This window comes from Solea solea, chromosome 16 (assembly GCF_958295425.1).
Source record: "Solea solea chromosome 16, fSolSol10.1, whole genome shotgun sequence".
NCBI lineage: Eukaryota > Metazoa > Chordata > Actinopteri > Pleuronectiformes > Soleidae > Solea > Solea solea.
Genome location: NC_081149.1, coordinates 25,550,575 through 25,575,371, shown reverse-complemented (window position 1 = coordinate 25,575,371; position 24,797 = coordinate 25,550,575). Strand labels below are relative to the sequence as shown.

General features: G+C 48.0%; 3 protein-coding genes and 2 non-coding genes across 7 annotated transcripts in view; 4 read left to right on the top strand and 1 right to left on the bottom strand.

Moving 5' to 3' along the window:
- zgc:158376 (uncharacterized protein LOC100101643 homolog) overlaps positions 1-7,004 on the top strand; it is an 8,209-nt gene extending 1,205 nt beyond the window's left edge. Inside the window, 10 exon segments of the mRNA XM_058653264.1 lie at positions 201-344; positions 434-520; positions 613-723; positions 725-799; positions 2,196-2,228; positions 2,329-3,632; positions 4,307-4,470; positions 4,595-4,756; positions 4,866-5,087; positions 5,204-7,004. Coding sequence (XP_058509247.1) covers positions 201-344; positions 434-520; positions 613-723; positions 725-799; positions 2,196-2,228; positions 2,329-3,632; positions 4,307-4,470; positions 4,595-4,756; positions 4,866-5,087; positions 5,204-5,391 — 2,490 coding nt within the window. The 3' untranslated portion in view covers positions 5,392-7,004.
- A 451-nt stretch (positions 7,005-7,455) lies between these two features.
- kpnb1 (karyopherin (importin) beta 1) lies at positions 7,456-19,964 on the top strand. The gene is made up of 22 exons (XM_058654031.1): positions 7,456-7,779; positions 8,474-8,532; positions 9,240-9,422; positions 9,504-9,704; positions 11,879-12,031; positions 12,944-13,003; positions 13,147-13,236; positions 13,345-13,455; positions 13,536-13,637; positions 13,713-13,937; positions 14,014-14,205; positions 14,298-14,428; positions 15,207-15,354; positions 15,441-15,512; positions 16,082-16,226; positions 16,325-16,407; positions 16,490-16,597; positions 16,761-16,904; positions 17,700-17,805; positions 18,155-18,269; positions 18,486-18,647; positions 19,211-19,964. Coding segments are annotated over exons 1-22 (2,631 nt in total). The 5' UTR covers positions 7,456-7,739; the 3' UTR covers positions 19,212-19,964.
- LOC131442894 (small nucleolar RNA SNORA79) lies at positions 17,840-17,987 on the top strand. Its single transcript, XR_009233436.1, has one exon. It is a non-coding gene; the product is annotated as a small nucleolar RNA SNORA79 (small nucleolar RNA).
- On the top strand, positions 18,695-18,842 carry LOC131442893 (small nucleolar RNA SNORA79). Its single transcript, XR_009233435.1, has one exon. It is a non-coding gene; the product is annotated as a small nucleolar RNA SNORA79 (small nucleolar RNA).
- An 883-nt stretch (positions 19,965-20,847) lies between the features above and the next one.
- LOC131475779 (microtubule-associated protein tau-like) lies at positions 20,848-23,936 on the bottom strand. Of its 3 annotated transcripts, none has more exons than XM_058654102.1 (10): positions 23,834-23,936; positions 23,421-23,477; positions 22,565-22,617; positions 22,400-22,457; positions 22,258-22,322; positions 22,024-22,173; positions 21,848-21,929; positions 21,668-21,777; positions 21,420-21,587; positions 20,848-21,342 (listed from the first exon to the last, which is right to left on the bottom strand). In XM_058654102.1, exons 1-10 carry the CDS (start codon positions 23,868-23,870, stop codon positions 21,325-21,327), a joined length of 798 nt encoding a protein of 265 aa, XP_058510085.1. In that variant the 5' UTR covers positions 23,871-23,936; the 3' UTR covers positions 20,848-21,324. The 3 variants fall into 3 exon arrangements, with proteins under 3 accessions (XP_058510085.1, XP_058510086.1, XP_058510087.1); XM_058654103.1 differs by having other exon boundaries at positions 23,421-23,497; positions 23,834-23,876; XM_058654104.1 differs by lacking the exon at positions 22,565-22,617 and having other exon boundaries at positions 23,431-23,477; positions 23,834-23,935.
- Between the last annotated feature and the right edge of the window lie 861 nt (positions 23,937-24,797).

Genomic DNA, 24,797 nt, shown 5'->3' with positions numbered 1-24,797 from the left:
AGGCCTGCACCAGGTCTGAGTGTGGAGAGTGTCACTTCTGTAAGGACATGAAGAAGTTTGGAGGACCAGACGCATGAAGCAGTCCTGTCTGCAGAGACAGTGCAACCGCTGTGAGACGCACGCACACACACACACACACACACACACACACACCCGCACACACACACGTCTGTGTTTGACCCGTCTGTCCGTCTGTCCAGCCCGTGCTGCCTCACACAGCCGTGTGTTTCGCGTGTGGAGAGGCGGGGAAAGAGGACACTGTGGACTCAGAGGAGGAGAAGTTCAGCCTCTGTCTGATGGAATGTACCATCTGTAATGAGATCATCCACCCGAGCTGTCTGAAGGTGAGTGAGAGTGTAAGTGTGTGTGTGTGTGTGTGTGTGTGTGTGTGAGACAGGTGTCGGGTGATTTATTTGGTTTCTTTTCTCCTCAGATGAGTAAAAGTGAAGGAATCATCAACGATGAGATTCCAAACTGCTGGAGTGTCCAAAAGTGCCACAAGGAGGGGAAGACCAGTAAGGTGAGAGAGACAGACAGACAGACAGACACAGAGAGAGAGAGAGACAGACAGACAGACAGACAGGTTTAACTGTAATCTTGTCTCTTGTTCAGGATCAGACTGATGGTTTGGGGAAACGCAGACTGGATAATGGCGAGGTTGGTCGCTGGAAGCTCACAGATGACCCGCCCCCTAAAAAGAAAGCCCCTCCCTCCCTGGAGGAGGGGGGGAGGGGTGGACGGAGGACACAAGAGGAAGAAGGAGAAGGAGGTGCCTCAGGACAGCGGGCCCAAGAAGAAGGTGAACTCGCGTAGCATTGGTGTTCACACCTGATCCTGGTCCTCAGTCCAGTTTAGTACACTGCTTCACTTAATGTTGACAAAGTCACAGGTCAGCGTCGCAATGAATTATTCGCACGGTGGTCTGTGTGGTCTAGGTGTCTGCGTGGTCTGTGTGGTCTAAGTGTCTGTGTGGTCTAGGTGGTCTGTGTGGTCTAGGTGTCTGCGTGGTCTCTGTGGTCTAGGTGTCTGTGTGGTCTAGGTGGTCTGTGTGGTCTGGGTGCCTGAGTGGTCTAGGTGTCTGTGTGGTCTAGGTGTCTGCGTGGTCTCTGTGGTCTAGGTGTCTGTGTGGTCTAGGTGGTCTGTGTGGTCTGGGTGCCTGAGTGGTCTAGGTGTCTGTGTGGTCTGGGTGCCTGAGTGGTCTGGGGGGTCTAGGTGTCTGTGTGGTCTGGGGGGTCTAGGTGTCTGTGTAGTCTAGGTGTCTACGTGGTCTGTGTGGTCTAGGTGTCTGTGTAGTCTAGGTGTCTAGGTCTCTGTGTGGTCTCGGTGTCTGTGTGGTCTAGGTGTCTGAGTGGTCTAGGTGTCTGAGTGGTCTAGGTGTCTGTGTGGTCTGCATGGTCCATGTGGTCTAGGTGTCTATGTGGTCTGTGTGGTCTAGGTGTCTGCATGGTCTAGGTGTCTGTGTGGTCTGCATTGTCTAGGTGTCTGAGTGGTCTGCATGGTCTAGGTGTCTGCATGGTCTAGGTGTCTGTGTGGTCTGTATTGTCTAGGTGTCTGTGTGGTCTGCATGGTCTAGGTGTCTGTGTGGTCTGCATGGTCTAGGTGTCTGCATGGTCCGTGTGGTCTAGGTGTCTATGTGGTCTGTGTGGTCTAGGTGTCTGCATGGTCTAGGTGTCTGTGTGGTCTGCATTGTCTAGGTGTCTGAGTGGTCTGCATGGTCTAGGTGTCTGAGTGGTCTAGGTGTCTGCATGGTCTAGGTGTCTGTGTGGTCTGTATTGTCTAGGTGTCTGAGTGGTCTGCATGGTCTAGGTGTCTGAGTGGTCTAGGTGTCTGTGTGGTCTAGGTGTCTGCATGGTCTAGGTGTCTGTGTGGTCTGCATTGTCTAGGTGTCTGAGTGGTCTGCATGGTCTAGGTGTCTGCATGGTCTAGGTGTCTGTGTGGTCTGCATGGTCTAGGTGTCTGTGTGGTCTAGGTGTCTAATGGGCCAAAGTGTCTGTGTGGTCTAGGTGTCTGTGTGGTCTGAATGACGTCATTAGTTAAATTAAAGTGAAAACTTTAAACTTGATTTAAACTAATGTGTTTTATCAGAAACGGACGTACCCCATCTTTAATACTGTGGACCTTCACAGTAAAAGTTGTCAATGTCAGGCTTTTATTTTGATGGTGAAACAGGAAGTTGACTGTCTGTTTCCCTCCAGATGAAAGGTGTTCACGAGAAACGTCTGAAAAAGGTAAAAAGTCACTTTTACACTTTTCTAAAATCAACATCATCTGTCACTGACTCCTCCCTCCCTCCTCTCTCCTTCCCTATTTCCTTCCCTCCTCCCTCAGAAACCTAAGCAAGAGGCGTTGGAGTCAAACGGTCCGACTTTGTCCTCTGTAGGCGGAGCTGGAGGACTGCAGGGCTCCTCCTCTTCGTCCTCCTCTCAGCCCGGAGGCAGTGGGGGAGGCGGGGTGGGAGGAGCAGGGGTGGGAGGAGCGTTGGGGATGCCAAGCGCCGACCAGCGCTCGCATCACCGTGAGAAACTGGAGCGTTTTAAGAGGATGTGTCTGCTGGAGCGCCGGCCTTCCTCCTCCTCCTCTTCCTCCTCCAGCTCCGAGTCCGAGTCTGAGTCCGACTCTGATGACTCCCTGAGGGCGGAGCAGGGGGATGGCTCCTCCCCCTCTTCCTCCTCCCCTGCTCCGCCTCCCCCTGTCGTCTATGGCAACAGCAGTGGGAGCCGGGCAGAGAGAGAGAGGAGTCGTAGCGATCGGGAGAGGGAGAGAGAGCGGGAGAGAGAGCGGCGTCTGGCCGAGCTTGGCTTCAGCGCCAGCGAGGAGTCGGAGGGGGAGGAAGGGAAGGCGGGGGAGGAGGAGGAGCGGGAGGAGGAGACGGTAGGTGGAGGGGCCGACAAGGCCAGGCGAAGAGGTGGAGGAGAGGCGGGATTAAATCCACGGGCACGGAAAGTAGGCCTACAGGATGGAGATGAGGAGGACATGCCCACCTTGGACAGGACCAGGAAAAACTCCTCCTCCCTCCCACCTCCCTCACCCCTCTCCTCCAATCAGATGCCTCCGTCATTGCAGCATGACAGTTTCACGGGGAAGCAGCGGAGCAACGGGCAGGAGGCGCGCAACGGACGGACGCGAGGAGGGGCGGGAGGTGGGAGGGAGGGCGGGGAGAAGGAGAATGCTAGTGGTCCTCTGACCAATCACAGACACAGTGGGGGAGGAGGGGGTGGAGCTAAAGCCAGTGGGAGTCGTGGCAACAAGATCCGTAGCAACAACAAGATCCAGGCGGCGTCCAGAAACAACGTTTCCTCCTCAAGCGTCCGCACCTCTAACGGCGGAGGAGGGGGAGGCGGCTTGATGATGTCAGCGATGGCAGCGTCTCCCTGCTCCCAGCCGTCCCGTCTCACTCCACGCTCTCAGATGATGAAGCGCAGCCCGCCGGCCGTGCCCTCGCCGCCGCGGCCGGTTCAGATGGAGAGACACCTGGTGCGCCCCCCCCCCACCTGTCCAGAGCCCAGCTGTCTGCCGCTCGACTCAGGCTCCGCCCACATCATGACCCGAGACGTGTGGCTGCGAGTTTTCACCAACCTGAGCCAACGAGAGCTCTGCGTCTGCATGAGGGTGTGTCGCACCTGGAGCCGCTGGTGGGTCCCCGCCCACCTGAGACACACACACACATGTGTTCACTCATGTTTTCACTCATGTGTTCACTCATGTTTTCATGTGTTTACTCATGTGTTCATGTGTTCCTCAGGTGTTGTGATAAGAGGCTGTGGACACATGTGTTCACTCGTGTGTTCCTCAGGTGTTCACTTGTGTGTTCCTCAGGTGTTGTGATAAGAGGCTGTGGACTCATGTGTTCACTCATGTGTTCACTCATGTGTTCACTCATGTGTTCACTCATGTATTCCTCAGGTGTTCACTCATGTGTTCATTTGTTCCTCAGGTGTTCACTCGTGTTCATGTGTTCCTCAGGTGTTGTGATAAGAGGCTGTGAACACATGTGTTCATGTGTTCACTTGTGTGTTCGTTCATGTGTTCACTCATGTGTTCCTCATGTGTTCACTCATGTTTGTGTGTTCCTCAGGTGTTGTGATAAGAGGCTGTGGACACATGTGTTCACTCATGTGTTCACTAATGTGTTCCTCAGGTGTTCACTCATGTGTTCCTCAGGTGTTCACTCATGTGTTCACTCATGTGTTCACTCATGTGTTCACTCATGTGTTCCTCAGGTGTTCATGTGTTCACTCATGTGTTCACTCATGTGTTCACTCATGTGTTCCTCAGGTGTTCACTCATGTGTTCATGTGTTCCTCAGGTGTTGTGATAAGAGGCTGTGGACACAGATTGACCTGAGTCGTCAGCGCTCCATCACCCCTCCCATGCTCAGTGGTATCATCCGCCGACAGCCAGTGTCACTCAACCTGGGCTTTACCAACATCTCCAAGAAACAGCTGATGTGGCTCATCAGCCGTCTGCAGGGTAACACACACACACACACACACACACACACAGATCAGCAGATGTTTGAGTGAAGACAAGAAGGTTTGCTTCTGTCTTTACTGACAGACACCATGGATGGTTGTCTCCTGTCTCGTGTGTGTAGGTCTCCTGGAGCTGAATGTCTCTGGTTGTCCGTGGACAGTGGTCTCTGCCCTCTGTCAGTCTGTCTGTCCGTGTCTCAGACTGCTGGACGTCAGCAGAGTGGAGGACCTCAAAGACTCTCACCTGAGAGAGCTGCTGGCTCCGCCCCCTGACACCAGGACAGGTCATTCATTCACTGATGATAATCTATTGACAGCCTTAATGTTTAAAGTTATAATAAGTGAAAAAGGCGTTCCCTTCAGTTAAATACTGCGCTCTGATTGGTCCTCCAGCTCACGGTGAAACCAGAGTGGGGCGGTTCCAGAACGTGACTGAGCTGCGTTTGGCCGGTCTGGATCTGACGGACGCGTCGGCTCGTCTGCTCGTCCGCTTCGTTCCTCACCTGAGCCGATTAGACCTGAGTCAGTGTGGACTCATCACTGACCACACCCTGCTCACCCTCTCCTCACCCACCTCCCCCCTGAGAGAGAGCCTCACCCACATCAGCCTGGCAGGTGAGGAGACGTCTATACACACACACACACACACACACTCACAGTCTCACACACAGACACTGTATGTGGGCGTGGCCTGTGTAGTGACCCTGTGTGTGTGTGTGTCTGTGTTTCAGGTTGTGTTAAAGTGACAGACCAGTGTGTGGCGCTGCTGCGTCGCTGCACGTGTCTGCAGACCGTGGACGTGCGCTGCTGCTCGCTCTTGTCCTCAGAAAGTGCTCAGCTGATTTTCTTCTCCTCGTCCACCGTCGCTGTTTCGTCCTCTTGTCCTCCTGAAGACAGAACGCTGCTAAAGAACAGCTAAACTCCTCCTCCATGTCATGTGACAGTGTGAAAGCCCCGCCTCCCACCATGTTACACTACAGTATGTGAGGAGGAGGAGTCAGTTGTGTGTAAATATCTGTAGTTGACTGTAAATGATCCTTTGACCTTTGAACCCGAACACACTCTTGCCCTCCAGGCTTCCATACCTGTGACCAATCATCACACCTGAAGCCCCGCCCCCACAGACAGTTTCACTCTGCTTTCATTTTTTTTGCCAAGCGAGGCTAAACATGCCTCTAGAGGGCGTGGCTTGTCTGTGGTTGTCAGGTGTGTTCTCATGGGAAGGCCCCGCCCACACTGCTAAGCGCCACTGTTGCTATGGTTACGCCTGTCAGTCAGGGCTTAAACCAGGATAGTGATGTGATGTGGTTTTATATGTGAGGCCCCGCCCCCTGCAATGCTGATGCTTTATCTCAATACCTGCAGTCCGTCTGTGACCTTTAAACATTCACTCCGCCCACAAGAAAGAAAGACAGACAGACAGACAGACAGTTTCAAACACATGATTAATGTTTTTTTAGCTTCTATTTCATTTGTGCCTCAACTGTGTGTGTGTGTTTGTGTGTGTGTGTCTGTGTGTGTGTGTTATTATTGAATAAGCTAACTTTATTGGGTTGCGTTCACGTTCATACAAAAGCTTGTTTCAAGTACAAATGTTGTAACCACGGAAACACGATCAATGACACAACTGAAGCTAAAACTGCTGATGTCACAGTTTTGTTTACAACAGAGGAGTGTGCCCTCTGGTGGTGAGGTCACAGTCTCACAGCTGTCCTCGTATGTCAGTGGATCATAATACAGGAGGATCAATAAGATAATTGATCTGTATCAGTATTAATAAAATACTATCACTACACATGCAGACTGCATCACATGATCCACACACACACAGTTTCCTGGTCTGGGCTTCAGGGGTCAAAGTGCTTAATGTGAAACTTAAAACCAGGAAGTGTGTGTGATAAACCACACCCATGTATTTGTGATGTTGGGGGTGGGGCCAACATGAAACCAAACTAAGTGTTTATTCATAGTGTTGAAACGATTGGTCAGTGTCTGAAGTGAAACTGACCACCACAGCTGTCACTCAGTGTGGGTGGGCGGAGTCTGCAGACCTGTGGTCGATGCGATGACATCACATCGACGCCGCGGTGATGTCATGCTGTTGCCATGTTTTCACTCCGCATCCATGTTGTGCCATAAAATGACCTCTGCTCGTGTCACTGTGGAAACGTTACATTGTTTTTTTCTTTCTTTTTGTTTTTTTTTTACTGTGTCCTGTTAACAATGTTCCAAACATCACACGTGAGAGGAAATGTGATTGGCCGGCAGTGTCTGACTCCTGAAAGCTCTTATCCAATCAGATGCCCTGACATATCTTAGTAAAGTGATTGCACTGGATCATCGTCGTCGTTCTGAAGAGACTTTTGAACCATTTCCTGTTTTGTTTTTTGTTTGTTGTGACTCTTCCTCGTCTCCATGGAAACGAACAAGGAAGACTGAACAAAAAATGAAAAGAGAAAAAATCTCAAGGCAGCTACAACTGAGAGAGAAACTACTGTAAATGATCTAATAAAGGAGCAATGTTTGTTTCTACTGTCTGTGTTTTCACTATGTTCACAACCACGACCCACTAAGTCATCTGTTACTACAGTTACGGTACTTTTACAGTTACAGGACTTAACGTGTACTCTGTTTACACCTATGGCCCACTAAAGTAGTCTTTTACTACAGTTATGGTACTTAACATGTACTCTTTTTACACCCATGACCCACTAGAGAAAACTATTAAAATATACACGTATTTATATATTTATAACATCATAACAACAATTACCTGGTTTCTCACACTTGTTCAATGTTTAATCAAAAGTCCAGTGTGTATGTACGACTCAGTCAGTATGTTTGTATATGAACACTTTAATCTATACGTGTATATTTTAATAGTTTTAAACGGTACAAATGCAAATCGACGTGTTTTTCTCTGAGCATCTCAGAGCTCAAATGTCTGCCGGGCCGTGAACGCAGCACAGCACCGTCACAGTGCGTGATATCCCTCCGCGAGAGAGAAGCGCGCGGCCCTTTCCCTCCCGACAACACAGGATGTGAAGGGGCGGTGGAGAAGCCACGAGACGATTCTCTGCTCCTCGACCACTAACATTTCCCGCGACATTCGAGTGAAAAGTCCGAGCGAGCACCGGGAACCTCCGCCTCTGTCCGCACCGTCCGTACCCGCCCTGCGGCTGTCACAGAGCGAGTCCCGTGGAAGGAAACTAATCCCGCTGTGAGCGACACTCACTGTCCGAGAGAAGAGCGCGCGCCGGGGACGCAATGGAGCTCATCACGATCCTCGAGAAAACGGTGTCTCCAGGTGAGAGGACGAACCGCGGCGCGGTTACGCTCGGGGCTGGCTGCCGGGGCCCGGGTGTCGGGGGCTGGGTGTGGTGTTGGCGCGGAGGCGGTGGAAAAGCCTCGTTGCTGGGCTTGTAGCCGACGATGCTAACATGCTAATGTGACGGCCTGCTGCTGATGGAGCGTTCTTCCCGCGTTACGAAGCACACTTTTTCGGCGTGATTGAGACGTGGCTCCGTCGCAGATACTGATGAGCGCGATGTCACGTCACTATAGTCGGGTTTTCGCTCAGTGTAGACGGGTTTTGGCGGCTGGTGTAGCCGGATAGCAGCTGCGACCCTGCCCATGCCTGCGAGAGCTAGCTCGTTAGCCGTTAGCTCGTTAGCTTCACCCGGTTCACGTTATAAACACGCTGAGCAGAGATGACTCCTCTTCCTCCTCAGCCTCAATCTGATTTGTCATTGTTGTAAAACTTTATTTGTGTCTTTTTCTTTGACATTTTAACATGTCCGTTTTCGTACCGGCTACCGTTAGCATGCTAGCCGACAGCCTCTCACGGCGGCTAACGCGCACGTTGGAGGCTCGGCGTGTGAGGTGATGACGTCACTGCCGAGGTTGATGGCGTTAACCGCCATACGTTAGCTTAGCAGCTAGCATTCCTCTAAATCGGTGTCTCTGTCCCCGTCTCTGTCTCACTTTGTCTGTCTCCACAGATCGTAATGAACTGGAAGCAGCTCAGAAGTTTCTGGAACAGGCAGCGTTGGAGAACCTGGTGAGGTTTTTTTAAACAGCAGGTCAGAGGTCAGATTATTGGCTGTCGATCGTTTGCCAAGTTTGTGAATGACGTTCATAAACAAACTCACTTCCTGTTTGGATCTTATTAGCCATGAATTTGTCGATCAGCTGTGAAGACAAAACAGAGGAGAATCGACTTCCTGTTTACAGCGTCACACACAAATCGCTCTCTGTAGATTTAAGACTCGAATAAAAGCTATATTAAGATAGGTATCTGTGTAAGCGATGTATTGTTAAACAAAGTAGGAAGTGCAGGATTTCTCTGCTCACAACATGCGTGCATTATCCCTCTTCAGTCAGGTCACTTCTGCACAGCTTGACCTCATTCATTTGGTCCTCAGTGTGAAGAAAAGACGACAAATGGACCAAAGAGACATTGTCCCCGTAAACTGTGTGTGGACTGTTTCACACACACATTCACAGCCTTCCTGCTCATGGAAGCTGAAACCTGTTTTCAGACTTTACCCGGCAACAAGAAATGCTATTTTGTGGTTGGCTGATAGGACAGCTGTAAATGCATCATCCATTCATAGATCACTTGTTCATGTGTGTGATCACTGTGTTGCGCTGAAACCTGCAGGAAAGTGAAGCTTCAATGAAAGTTGGATACTTTGTGTTTTCTAATCTCACAGCAGTTTTTGTGATTGTGTATGTCATGTGTTGACAAACTCCGCCCCTTCACAGACCACATTCCTGGTGGAGTTGTCGAAGGTTTTGGCAAACCCTGGGAACACACAGGTGGCTCGAGTGGCTGCTGGTCTGCAGGTGAAGAACTCTCTGACCTCTAAAGACCCTGACGTGAAGACACGGTACCAGCAGAGATGGCTGGCCATCGACGCCAACGCTCGCTGCGAGATCAAGAACTATGTAAGTCTGTGCACACGTGTCGGCTGGTCTGAGAGTCATGTGACCGCTGTGGTCTCATTGGTGTGTTTGTTTGTGTCTCAGGTTTTACAGACTCTGGGCACGGAGACGTATCGACCCAGCTCGGCGTCGCAGTGCGTCGCTGGGATCGCCTGCGCCGAGATTCCCGTCAACCAGTGGCCCGATCTCATCAGACAGCTGGTCGCCAACGTTACCAATCCATCGAGCACCGAACACATGAAGGAGTCCACACTGGAGGCTATAGGATACATCTGCCAGGATATAGTCAGTCTGACACACACACACACACACACACACAGGCACACAGAGAGACACATACGCAGACGTGTTTCCGTCAAACACTGACCTTATCAGGACCAGTCGTCTCCATGGAAACCTAAACCTGCTTCTTCCTCAGACTAATGCCGTGTTCTCGCCTCGTCATGGTTTAAGTAGTGTTTCCACCAGCATAGTAACCTGGTACCAGGTACTGTTGTTACTTCCTGCTCCAGCAAGATTATAAACGGGCTGAGTATGTGAGAGCGGAACAGTGCTGAACTGTAGATCACACGTAATCTCTGACAACTAGTAGGAGTCTGGTTTAGTTATGGCGCGTTTCCACCGGCTCTACGCGCCTCGCCATGGTTTAAGTAGCGTTTCCACTAGCATAGTAACTTGGTACCAGGTACTATTTCTATCTTTTGGACTAAAATGCTGATTAGTTTTACGTTTTAGTCATTTCTATAGGTGTTAGTTTTAGTCAGTTTTAGTTAAAAGAAAAAAAAAGTCTTAAAGGGGACATATTATGCAAAATCAACTTTTTAACCATTTCAATACTTATATTTGGGACTCTGGAGGCCGTACCAGTCGCCAAAGTGTGGAAAAAGAATACTCAGTCATGTTTTTGTGGTTCCCCTTAGTGTAAGTATAGGCGATAAAACACTCGATGTTGAATTCCCTGCGCTTATGACGGCAGCATGCGCATTTCACCGCAAATGTTACCGCCCACCAGTAAGTTTACTTCGAGAGCTCCACCTTAGCTCCACCTTGTCCCTGCGAGAGTGCAGGCAAGGGAGGAAGAGCGGTATTATGTCAACTCTGTTCATCGGTGCTGCACTCTGTGAAAATCCGTTAAAAAGACATAGGGACAGCACTGACTGTGCTCCGGAGACCTCGCCACCGCTGATCGCCAGCGGCGAGGTCTCCAGAGCACAGTCACCGGTCTGATACAGACACATACAGCGGCAGTTTATTCAGCGCGCCGCGCGCCGCTGGCAATCAGCGGTGCTGTCCCCAAGTGTTTTTAACTGGTTTACTGTTCGGCTCGATCCTTATGTAGGACGTCTCTTCCTGTGACGGCACTCTGGCTGTTTTCTGCTCACGCTGCCATGTTGATATTGTCAGAACTAGTGGAGGGAGGGGGAGAGGAATAGAGCTGTAAAGCGCTGTAAAGAGGACAAATCAGAAACCCCCTGGAAGAAGTGGGTGTGTGTTTGCCTGTCTCATTTGCATATAAAGGGACCATGCACGAAAACCGAGCGTTCTGAAAGGGGCGGGTTTAGCAGGGTTATTGAACTGCTATGATGCTTCATCCTTACGGTATTTTGACCAAAGCATGTAACAGACATGTTCATTAGGGCACCAGGGAACTATTTTAATGGGGGAAATAGGGTATAATATGTCCACTTTAACTAATTAATTTAGGTCAGTAAGTATTGGAGATTGTTGTTGTCCAGAAACCTTTTATCTCCATATTTCAACAACAGTTGTTTTCATGAATTGATGTCGACTTCATCAAACATCAGTTGTTAAAAGTACATTTCCTCCGGTGGTGCGCCGCAACCGGCTCTAGCTCGGCTTGGAAAGACTCGGCGAAGGTGGTTTACAGCGAATCTCCGCCCAGACCTCACCACTTCCTGGGGGACGGGGTCCCTCTGTCCCCAGAGCGACTGTGGATCAGAGCGGACTGTTCTCAGTGCGCCACAACCGCGTCACGTCACCAGGGCGGGGAGTGAGGGGGTCGCAGCGAACCCACCTGACGTGTGTTGAATACAGACTGTTTGGGTTTTAATTGACAGATTAACGCACAATCAGCAGAAATGTCTGACAAACCACACACTAACATTTACGTCCATTCTCATCTCGTCAAAGTAAACTCGCACACGTCTCGTCATGTTTTCATCATCAAAGATCCATGTTCATGTCGTCACCGTCTCATTAACGTCGTGAAAAAAGAGGGGCGTCAACAAAAACAACACTGGTCTCATGGACCAACAACAACTGAACTCATCTTTGTAATGAAAACAACTAATTAACCCATGGAGTAGAGCTGCTGTAAATACATCGTAACATGAATTGTACTTAGTGTTAATTATGGGATGGCAGCTGGTGTGTTTCCCACAGTGACAGTAAAGTTTGTGCATAATAATTGGACTGTTCTGTCTCCATGGTGCGTTCAGGACCCAGAGCAGCTGCAGGAGAAAGCCAACGAGATCCTGACGGCCATCATCCAGGGCATGAGGAAGGAGGAGCCGAGTAACAACGTCAAACTGGCAGCGACCAACGCTCTGCTCAACTCACTGGAGTTCACCAAGGCCAACTTTGACAAGGAGGTACACACACACACACACACACACGCACGAGCGAGCGAGCATCAGTGTGCATTTATTTAGAGTTTCTGAGAAGCTGACATCGCTAACATCTCGTCTGCGATTGGACGCTCGTTCAGCTGAGCTTCTACTGTAATGACGAGTGTCTGAGAGCATTCATCCATCCATCTTCTACCGCTTCATCCTCACAGAAGCGCTGTGCTAATCTCAGCTGACCATAGTTTTTGAATTTTCTTCGTATCACAGACGCTCACATGATGACAGGGTGAACAGAACAATCTTCTATCAGCTTCAGTCAAAGGTTTTCTGTGGTGAACCTCATTCATGTATTCATCTCTAGTCGACTGGACTATTGGAACAGCAGCTGTCGGGTGAACTCTGACCTTTAGGTGTCAGTATAGAGTTGATGGAGCAAATGTTAAAGAAACAGGACGCGTGCTGTGGACCTGGACCTTCTCCAGATTCTCACTTCAGGTTCAGGTCTGGACTCATGCTCCCTGAATGACTGCGTCTCTGTTTAATCCAGATCAATTCTGACTTTGTTATCTTGGAACATGCTGGAAAACCTGATTTATCAGCTGATTTTAATAACACTGCCCCCTACTGGCTGGATTTACTGACACTAGTGTGAGCGAGGCCTCTAACGAACAATTCTTTTCATCATCTGTTCATTTAAAGTGATTTGGTTCAGAAAATATTGAGCAAACATGGAAATGATGATGTTCACATTGAAGAAGCTGAAACATGACAAAGTGGTTTGAAATATTAAAACATTCAAACTGTAACAAAAAAATAGTTGATTCACTTAGTTGAGTGAGATTTCTTTTTTGACGTTTCCATGACGACGTGGGCTTTTATAAATGACCTCCCGTGGTGAGGACTGTATTAGTAACTGTTGTGTGCTTGTGTTTTCAGGCTGAGCGACACTTCATCATGCAGGTGGTGTGTGAGGCCACACAGTGTCCTGACACCAGAGTGAGTGACTACACACACACACACTGTTTCCTGAACAACCTGTTTTAAAATCCAGCAGAGGGCGCAAGTGAGGTTTTCCACAACAGTCGTACTCCTAACTGTAATGGTGTGTGTGTGTGTGTGTGTGTGTGTGTGTGTGTCAGGTGCGCGTGGCTGCGCTGCAGAACCTGGTGAAGATCATGTCTCTGTATTATCAGTACATGGAGGCGTACATGGGTCCTGCTCTGTTCGCGGTGAGACCACCTTCTGTCTCAAACATGTACATAAATAAGATGGTGATGTAATGCCCATGTCCTTTAGCCACACCCCTTGTTAGCATCTAAACCGTTTCCTGATCTCAGATCACCATCGAGGCAATGAAGAGCGACATTGACGAAGTCGCCCTCCAGGGCATCGAGTTCTGGTCTAACGTGTGTGACGAGGAGATGGACCTCGCCATCGAGGCGTCTGAGGTCAGTGCCCGCTGCCGTCTGCAGCTTCACGTCCGCCGCGCTGTTTAAAGCTCAATTCCTGTTTTGTTGTGTGTTGACAGGCCTCAGAGCAGGGCCGCCCCCCGGAGCACACCAGTAAGTTCTATGCCAAAGGGGCCCTTCAGTACCTGGTTCCCATCCTCACTCAGACCCTCACCAAACAGGTAAGACCTCCTCGTCCTTTTCCTCCTCCTCTTGCTCCTCCTCCTCGTGGTCTTCATTCCTTGACTTTGTTCCAGGACGAGAACGACGACGATGACGACTGGAACCCGTGTAAGGCGGCGGGCGTGTGTCTGATGCTGTTGGCGACGTGCTGCGAGGACGACGTGCTGCTCCACGTGCTGCCGTTCATTCAGAAGAACATCACACACCCAGACTGGCGCTATCGTGACGCCTCCATCATGGCATTTGGATCCATCCTGGAAGGACCTGAGCTGAGTCAGCTCAAACCTCTGGCCGTACAGGTCAGTGCTCACTAGCCTCTGCTGCCTGTCACTCATTACCATTACCCTCTAAAGTTGGCTCCACCTCCCTCAACAGGCCATGCCGACCCTGATGGAGCTGATGAAAGACCCCAGCGTGGTGGTGAGGGACACGACGGCGTGGACGGTGGGTCGTATATGTGAGCTTCTGCCTGAAGCCGCCATCAACGAGTACCAGCTGGAGCCGCTGCTCAAGAGTCTGATCGAGGGGCTGGGGGCGGAGCCCAGAGTGGCGACCAATGTCTGCTGGGTGAGAAATCTCTGCGTGTGTGTGTGTGTCAGTCAAACACACGCTCCACACCATATTTCCTGCTCATGATCGCGACCTGCTGTGTGTTTCAGGCGTTCTCGTCTTTGGCCGAGGCGGCGTACGAAGCCACGGAGGCCGCAGAGGACCAGGAAGAACCGTGCACCTACTGTCTGTCGTCCTCCTTCGAAACCATCGTCCAGAAACTGCTGGAGACAACAGACAGGTGACCTTTGACCCCTCACTGACTGCGTGCGCTCAGTCTCTTTACAAACTAACGTTCTATTATTTAGAACGTTAGTAACCTTCACTACATACTGTACATATCATCCAGATATACGTCACTGCGCCGTCTCTCAGCAGACACCAACACACAGGTGACGTTAGCACCAGGTTTAGAGAAGGTGCAACAGAAGCTTTGAGCTTACTTGATAATATCAGCACAGTGTTTTTAACAAGCTCCGGGTAGATGTCAGGGAAAACACACAGAGAAACGTCACAGCAAACACAATCACAAGGAAACGCATGTGGTCCTATAGGCTCATCTGTGACTCAACATTAGGAAGAAGCTCCATCTTCATACCAAGATTGTAGGGATTGCACATCGTTTGTTTACATTATGCTGCGTTCAAAGACAAAATCAGAAGTCGGAATTTAAAGCAGACACACAAACCTGCAGGCTGCATGTGTGCGAACACTCACCTCCACTGTTACAATTCCATCATAGAGGAACACTGGAGGATAATATCATGATAAAAGCACTTAAAATAAGTTCTTTTGTGATAATGGTGAATGGAGAGGGCGGCGGGGCATCTGTCATGTGACTGAGCCCACGCTGGACAAACATGGACTCAGAGAGTCTGTGCAGAACAATGAGCGAGTAAAGTCACTGCAGCTTTGATCCAGGTCACTAGAGTAAAAAGCAGATGTAGAACATGTATGGCAGCAGCTATAGGGGGCGGAGCTTGTGTGTGTTTTCTGATGGTTGAATGGTTCTCGCTTAGGCCTGACGGTCACCAGAACAACCTGCGCTCTGCAGCGTATGAGGCTCTGATGGAGATCGTGAAGAACAGCGCTAAAGACTGTTACCCAGCGGTGCAGAAGACCACGCTGGTCATCATGGAGCGGCTGCAGCAGGTCCTGCAGATGGAGGTGTGGCACCAGCGGAGGGGCGGGGCTTCACACCACGCTCGGACCTTCGCCGAACCTTCACCGACTCACTCTGTTTTATTTTTCAGTCTCACATCCAGAGCACGTCAGACAGAATCCAGTTCAACGACCTGCAGTCGCTGCTGTGTGCGACTTTACAGGTGAGACCACACACACACACACACACACCTGTGCTGTCTGTAGTTCGTTTTATTGGCCATTAACTGTTCTTCAGACTCTAAACAGTAACAGACAGAAGCATCATCACAACTTCCTCTGTCACTGATGAGTCTTTTCTGTCTGTGATGATAAATCATGCACCACTCTGACCGTGATGTCACACATTTATCTGAGACGGTCGCTTCCTGTTTCTGTCAAGGTGTTTGTGGGTTATACACACTCACCGTTTCCTGTTTTAGCTTCAGAGTAAGAGTGTGCTTCCTGTTTTAGCTTCAGAATAAGAGTGCGTTTCCTGTTTTACCTTCAGAGTAAGAGTGCGTTTCCTGTTTTAGCTTTAGAGTAAGAGTGCGCTTCCTGTTTTAGCTTCAGAGTAAGAGTGCGTTTCCTGTTTTAGCTTCAGAGTAAGAGTGCGCTTCCTGTTTTAGCTTCAGAATAAGAGTGCGTTTCCTGTTTTACCTTCAGAGTAAGAGTGCGTTTCCTGTTTTACCTTCAGAGTAAGAGTGCGTTTCCTGTTTTACCTTCAGAGTAAGTGTGTGTTTCCTGTGTGCAGAATGTCTTGCGTAAGGTCCAACACCAGGATGCGCTGCAAATCTCAGATGTGGTCATGGCATCTCTGCTGAGGATGTTTCAGAGCACGGCCGGGTCAGGAGGCGTTCAGGAGGACGCTCTGATGGCTGTGTCCACACTGGTGGAAGGTATGCGCGCACACACACAAACACACAAACACAATGAGAATTATTAAGCAGCATGGTCATAAATCACCACCTGGTGGCGCTGTGTGTTTGTGTCTCAGTTCTGGGCAGTGACTTTCAGAAATACATGGAGGCCTTTAAACCGTTTCTCGCCATCGGCCTGAAGAACTATGCAGAGTATCAGGTACCATGTGACAGGAAGTGAGCCGTTTCAGACAGAGGTGATCAGTGTGCATTGATATTGATTGATTGGTTGGTGGGTGCAGGTGTGTCTGGCAGCAGTGGGTCTGGTGTGTGACCTGTGTCGAGCTTTGATGTCCAACATCCTGCCTTACTGTGATGACCTCATGCAGCTGCTGCTGGAGAACCTGGGGGTGAGTGTGTCGCTGTGTCAGTGTGCGTGTGTGTCGCTGTGTGTTGGTGTGTCTGTGATGATAAATCATGCACCATGCTGACTATGATGTCAAACATTTATCTGCATCATCATTTGTTTCTGTGAAGATGTTTGTGGAAATTAAACTTTGTGTGTGTGTGTAGAATGAGAACGTCCATCGCTCAGTCAAACCTCAGATTCTCTCTGCGTTCGGAGACATCGCTCTCGCCGTCGGAGGAGAGTTTAAGAAATATCTGAAAATAGTCCTGGACACACTGCAGCAGGCGTCTCAGGCTCAGGTGGACAAGGTACAAACACACACACACACGAAGATGACTCAGTGATCAAGCACATTGTACCAGGTTTACTGAGGAAACGGTTGTATTTCCCTTCTCCACTAGGGGGCAGCCATGTGAAACTGTTTAACTCAAAGCTGCTTCAGTCTCAGTCACCAGTGTTTCTCATGTAGCATTTTTTTTAATGAGGAGGAGGAGCGTGCGCTCAGTCTCTTTACAAACTAACGTTCTATTATTTAGAACATTGGTGACCTTCACTACATACTGTACATATCATCCAGATATACGTCACTGCGCCGTCTCTCAGCAGACAGCAACACACAGGTGACGTCAGCACCAGGTTTAGAGAAGGTGCAACAGAAGCTTTGAGCTTACTTGATAATATCAGCACAGTGTTTTTAACAAGCTCCGGGTAAACACATGTGGTCCTATAGGCTCATCTGTTACTCAACATTAGGAAGAAGCTCCATCTTCATACCAAGATTGTAGGTATTGCACATGCATCGTTTTTTTACTTTACGCTGCGTTCAAAGACAAAATCAGACAAAATCATTTCCCAGTTGATGTTTCCAGATGCGTGTCACTGTTGTGTGGCGTTAGAAACTGATTCTCTGTGAAGCCGGGGTACATGGATTTGTGCCGAGTTCACAAGTTAGGACTCCAGTACTTTTCCTAGTAGGAGGTCGGAAAATTCCTACTGTCTCAAATGCAGCATTACTATGTGAGGGCCACTGTGACCTTTCACCCGTCACATGATGTTCAGTCTGAACATCAGGTGTTGATCATGTGACCTCCCATGTGCTGCAGACAGACTATGACATGGTGGACTACCTGAACGAGCTGAGGGAGGGTTGTCTGGAGGCGTACACCGGCATCATCCAGGGCCTGAAGGGAGACCAGGAGAACGTCCACCGTAAGATCACATGACCACTCCGCCCTCAGTCACGTGACGTCAGTTCCTCTTCCTGTCCACAGTCAGTCAGGAGGATTTTATGACGTCGCACATGAACACGGGTCCTTTTCACTCAGGAAGCTGCTGCGCGTCATAACGGCGAGCGTTCACACAGCTTCCTGATTTTGCAGGACCCAACACACACACACACACACACACATATATATTTAATTTTTATTTTCATTAATAAAAGTTTTTGATCAATATTCATTTAGTAATCAATTAATAATTGCTTGTAGAATTGTGTGTGTCAAGCTGTGGCACTAGAAAAGTGTGTTTAAGCTCCTCCCCCCTCTCTTCCTCCCTCCAGCTGACGTGATGTTGGTTCAGCCGAGGGTGGAGTTCATCCTCTCATTTATTCATCACATCGCTGAGGATGAGGATCACTCGGACAGTGTGGTGGCGAACGCCGCCGGACTCATCGGGTGAGACGCTGTGGGTGTGTGTGGGGTGGGTGTGTGGGGTTCGGTCAATGAAGACAAACATGCACCACGCTGATGTTGTGATGTCATCATAACGTCTGAGACTAACACATGTCAGGAGGTGCTGACCTGCTGTAGTACAACATCCATGTGTGTGTGTGTGTTATCACACACAATCACTGTCTCTCTGTGTGTGTGTGTGTGTGTGTGTGACCTCAGTGACCTTTGTACGGCGTTTGGTAAAGATGTGATGCAGCTCGTTGATCTTCATCCTCCCATCAATGAGATGCTGACAGAGGGTCGACGCTCCAAAACAACAAAGACCAAGACGCTGGCGACCTGGGCCACGAAGGAGCTGCGTAAACTCAAGAGCCAGGCCTGGTCCGTACACACACACACACACACACACACACACACACAGTGTCATGTGACGTCAGTTCCTCTTCCTGTCCACAGTCAGTCAGGAGGATTTTATGACGTCGCACATAAATATGGGTCTTTTTCACTCAGGAAGCTGCTGCGCGTCACAGCGGCGAGCGTTCACTCGGCTTCCTGATTTTGCGAGACCCAACACACACACACACACACACACACACACACACACACACACACACACTTAGATCCTGGTCTTGGGGCCTGTTTCAGAAAGCAGGTTCAACAAACTCTGAGTTAAGCGTGTGAGTTGAGGGTGCAGTAACGTGTGATTGGATTTCCATGTTTGAATGCGCTCTGATATGTGTTTTGATATCGACTGTATGAACGAGGACACGAGAGTCAAACAGCTGCTTCAGGCTCAGCACGAGACAGGAAACCTGCCAGCGAGCAGGTTTGCTTCACACAGTTCGTTGCCAGGGTAACTGACTCAGTGTTGAGCTGAAGTGAAAAACCTCATCTCAGGCTTGACTAACTTTCTGAAACGGGTCCTGGTCTCATGTTTGTTACAGATGATGATGGTCGGGCTGAGAGAGAGAGAGAGAGAGAGAGAGAGAGAGAGATCGACATCAGTGAACAATGAGGACAAACCCCGCCCACTGGACTAAAGTCTTCTGTTTGTCGAAGCAGAAGACGAGTGACATGAGTGTGTGAGAGGCGTGCGAGCGAGCAAGAGACGACATCACACCACCCTGAGATCCAGCAGGTGACGACTAACCCCTCCCCCTTCCTGTGGACTGGACTCTGACTCCTCCCCCTTTTGAAACAAACTTGCCTTTCAGCCTGCTCCCCCAAAATAATCTGCCTCTCCCGCCGTAGGCCGGCCTCTGGTATGACATCACGATGATGTCATTAATCTGTCACTGCTATGACATCACGATGATGTCACTGATCTGTCACTCGGCGCCCGGAGACAAAAACATGACGAGAAAACAAAGACTCTGGAAAAGTTCGGGTTTTCCCTCCTCTTTCTCTTTTTTCTTTTTTTTCTTCGAGCACTAAAACGGCGACAGGGGTCCGACGGACGCCACGGCGCCGACGCCCACGCTACAACGGCAGCACTAAAATCCTTCAAAATAAAATTCTATCCGCTGCAGGAGTGAGTGCCAAAAGAAAAGGTGGAATTTGTGCTGCACCTGGTTTGGGAAAAGGTCACTCAGCGTTTTTGTTGGAAAGTTCCGGAGAATCGCAGACGTTTGTATGAGGTTATATTTTTCCATTGCTATAATAAAATTAAAAACAATAAAATAATGTGAACATTCCCGACACAGTTGTCTGTCAGACTCTGGACTTTTCTTTTTCTTTTTCTTCTCGTTTTTGTCGCAACAGCTCGGCTTAGCTCCTCCCCCTCGCTGTCGGAGTTCCCGAGCGGGTCGACGACTGTGTCGCTGGTTTAAATCCCGATCGTTGGGGTTGAAATTGAACTGCCTGTAAGTGGACAGTGAAGCAGGCTTTTATTTTGTAGGGGATTGCACTTCCTGTGTTGACGTGTTGAAACCTTTTAGTGAAACTAAAAGTCGCAATCAGATGCTGCTTCTGATGATGCGGGGGAGGGGGGTGGAGCTTGCGTTCCATCAATAAACATTGAAACCTGAGGCTGCGCTGCAGAGTGACGTATATAGACATGGACACAGTTTTTCAGAATAAAATGCAGAAACATTGACATGAGAGTGATTTTGTTTGATGTATTTGATGCGTTAGTTATTTAATGTTCTATAACATGTACAGGGTTTGATCACATGATCCATGATGTTTTGTTGTGACATCACTTCCTGTGTGACGGATCATCCCACCGGAACTTTGTCCTGAATCTTTCGTCGTCAGCTGATCTGGGAGGAGTCACGTGACCATGAGCCCGATAAACTGTTTTATTTTTGTTATTTATACAATCAAAGACCGATGACGTCGTCTGGAAACCCCAAACATGTCATCGATCAGCATAGATCGATTATTGATGCCTGCTATCGCCCCACGCGTGCCTGTCATCAGCGCGTCCATCACCCGGAGGCGGGGCCTGTGCAGTTGTGTCACATAGTCATGCGGGTAAGACACGCCTTGTTATTGTTTGTGGAGCGGGCGGAGTTTTTTTTTTTCCTGTTTCTGAATTTTTTTTCATATTTGAAGAATTTGAAAAAAACGCACTCCAGTGTTTGGATCAAAAAGAAACTTTATTGGAACAAAGCACATCAACAGTGGACAGGCAGCTGGTATCAAACTGCATTTTATTTATTTTCATTTTCAAACTCTTATTAGCCTTTGGTGTTTAGCCTAGCTTAGCATTCTGAATCCGAATTCTAAATAATGAGTAATAATCAGTCTTAGTTAAACTCAGTTAAGTACATTAAGCTCAGTTATCTCAGTTAAGATAATTTAGTGTAGTTTATTAGATGAGTTGACAGGGACCATGTACAGAACCAGGTCAGTTCAACTCAGTTAAGCTTTAAACTAGTTTAAACTAGTTAAGCTTAATTAAACAGTTAAGCTCATTTAAACTCAGCCTAAAGTTTTAATCTGTTTTCAGTCTTAATGCTAAGCTAGGCTAACAGTTTTCTTAGTTCTATAAAGATGACCACAAGCTTTTCTTTGATCGGGCAGTTTCCTTGGTAACGGCAGGGGGCGGGGCCAATTACAGGCCTTGAGACATCTGGTGAGAACAGGAAGTTGTTTGTTAGCATGTGCGGTTGTGTTTTTGTAGTTTTCATGTCAAGTGTATTCTCTCACGTCATTGGCGAGATAGTCGAGGGGCGGAGCTTCTGCAGCGATGAGGCTTCCCGGGGAGGAGGTGTTGCCAGGGTGATGAGGGGTGGAGTCAGCCTGGATGATGATGTCAGCACCGTGGTCAGTCCGAGCTTTGGCCTCATCTTTGAAGGTCAGTTTATGACTTTCAATCTGTTACCATGACAACAAACATGAATTTACATATGATTCACAAATGATGGCCGTGTGATTAGCGTGTGATGGGCGTGTACCTTCTTCCTTCCTCCTCCTGGCGTGTGCGTCACGTTCTCCAGAGAACCCACTTTGGACTGAATTGTGGAGAAATCCACCTTCTCTGATCTGATCTCCACCTTCCCTCCACCTGCACACAGAAACAGGAAGTGTCACCCTGACAACCACATGTCACTGATGTGCGTCTGCGCGTGTGTTACCTGGTTTGTGATGAATATTGACTTTAGAGCCACACTTTGATGCCACATTAGTGACGTCCATCTTTTTGTTCATTATCTGAACCTGTGGAGAGAGAGAGTGAGAGAGAGAGAGTGTGTGTGTGTGTGTGTGTGTGTGTGTGTGTGTGTGTGTGTGCGCGTGTGCGTGCACGTGTTACCTTGCCTCCTCCAGGTGTGTGTTTCAGGTTTTCTGTGGATCCGACCTTTGACCTCACGTTGCTGAAGTCAGGCATGGGGTGGGCGGGGAGTGGGGACATCCGTCCACGAGCAGCACCAGGAGATCTTGGAGGAGTCCGCACCAGCGCCACCTGCAGGACAACGAAGTAAACACAACACATTTCAACAAGAATAAAAGAATGTGAGACGTAAACGAAGTCAGGTAAAGTTCATACCTTCTTCACGTCTCTGTTTGGAGTTGATGGACGACTTCCTGGACTACTGACGCCCTCTACTGACTCTGACGCACACACACACACACACATGTGGTCATACTGTAGTACTGTTGTACTGTAGTGCTGTGGTACTGTGTTGTACCTGTACTCCTGGCTGAGATCATCCTGGCTGCTCTAGCACCCCCTGCTGTCCTGGAGGCCTGAAACACAGTCACTCAGTATTTACTGTGTTTGTATATAAATATTATGCTAATTAAGATAAATGACTCTGCCCACATAAACCAAAGAAGACTGAGGGTCATGTGACCTTCATTTGATCTCCTTCTTCTTCTTCTTCACTTTCCCTCAGTTTTGATTTTTCTGCAAAACAAAAGAAAAAAACATGTTTACAGGAAGTCAAAGGTCAGGTAGTAGAGGTGGGCGTGTCACCATGGTAACAATGTCAGTAAACCACATTCAGTTTCCACGGCAACCAGAAAGCCAAGCCGGGGTCAACAGGAAGTGGTCAGTCAAGATCCAGGAGGAGGTGGACATTTTAGCATTAGCGTGGTAACTGTCATTATTGCTGTCATGTTAGCATGCTAACTGTCATGTTAGTGTTAGCATGCTAACTGTAAATTGTGCTGTCATGTTAGTGTTAGCATGCTAACTGTAAATTGTGCTGTCATGTTAGCATGCTAACTGTCATTAGTGCTGCCATGTTAGCATGCTAACTGTCATTAGTGCTGTCCTGTTAGCGTGCTAACTGTCATTAGTGCCATAATGTTAGTGTTAGCATTCTAACTGTCATTAGTGCCATAATGTTAGCATGCTAACTGTCATTAGTGCTGTCATGTTAGTGTTAGCATGCTAACTGTCATTAGTGCTGTCATGTTAGCATGCTAACTGTCATTAGTGCTGTCATGTTAGCGTGCTAACTGTCATTAGTGCTGTCATGTTAGTATGCTAACTGTAATTTGTGCTGTCATGTTAGCGTGCTAACTGTTATTAGTGCTGTCATGTTAGTGTTAGCATGCTAACTGTCATTAGTGCTGTCATGTTAGCATGCTAACTGTCATTTGCTCTGGTCTTAGTGTCAGTAAATGTCTCTTGTTAGCATCACCAGTCTGTTACCATGGCAACTGCTAAACCTTTCTGCCTCATAAGTGTCTGGCCACACCCACCTCCCATCACCTGTTGTCCCAAGTGCCCGTGGGCAGAGTCTCCATCCATCATCAGTCCTGCAGGGGGAGACAGTGAGCTGAAGGAGAAGGTTTCTTTCAGTCTGTCTTTCTGTCTCTCTCCTTGTCTCTATCCTCTCTCTTTCTCTCTCTCTCTCTCCTTGTCTCTCTGTCTTCTCTCTCAGTCTGTCCTTCTGTCTCTTGTTTCTCTGTCTGTCTCTCTCTGTCTCTCTGTTTTCTCTCTTTGTCTGTCCTTCTGTCTCTCTCCTTGTCTGTCTCTCATTGTCTCTCTGTCTTCTCTCTCACTCCGTCCTTCTGTCTTTTGTTTGTCTCTCCTTGTCTGTCTCTTGTCTCTCTCTGTCTTCTCTCTCAGTCTGTCCTTCTGTCTCTTGTCTCTCCACCTATCTCTGTCTTACCTCCACGCTCAGCTGTGGTTGCCGTCCGTCCGTCCATCTGCTGCTCCACCCTGCTGCCTGTCTCAGTGAGGGGAGGGGAAGGGCTTCGTTACTGTTGCATGCTGGGAGATGAGGTTGCTGTTACCATGGTTACCTGCACTGCTGTAACACTGCTGTGAAATACAAAGGTTAAAAAAAATCTGCTCTCTTAGTGCTAATGCTAAGCTAACTACTCTAATCTCGCTAATGCCAAGCTGGATATTTAGTGTTTTTATTATTTAGTGTGAATATTATGTAGTGTGAGTATTTAGTGTTAATAATTTGTAGTGTGAATATTATTTAGTGTGAATATTATTTAGTGTTAATAATATGTAGTGTGAATATTATTTAGTGTCAATATTTAGTGTGAATATTATGTAGTGTTAATATAATTTAGTGTGAGTATTACTTATTGTGAATATTATTTAGTGTTAATATTATGTAGTATGAATATTATTTAGTGTGAATATTATTTAGAGTGAATATTATGTAGTGTGAATATTATTTAGTGTGAATATTATTTAGAGTGAATATTATGTAGTGTGAATATTATTTAGAGTGAATATTTAGTGTTAACATTTAGTGAGAATGTTATTTAGTGTTAATATTATGTAGTGTGAATATTATTTAGAGTGAATATTATGTAGTGTTAATAATATGTAGTGTTAGTATTATTTAGTGTGAATATTATTTAGTGTTAATATTATGTAGTGTGAATATTATTTAGTGTGAATTTTATGTAGTGTGAATATTACTTAGAGTGAATATTATGTAGTGTGAATATTATTTAGAGTGAATATTATTTAGTGTGAATATTTTTTAAAATTGTGTCGTGTGTGTGTGTAAAGTAACATCCATTTTTATAATGCTTTAATTTTTATTTAAAAGTTTCAGTAACAAAAACAACAGTATAACAAAATATAACAGTATCAAAATGTGTTTTTAT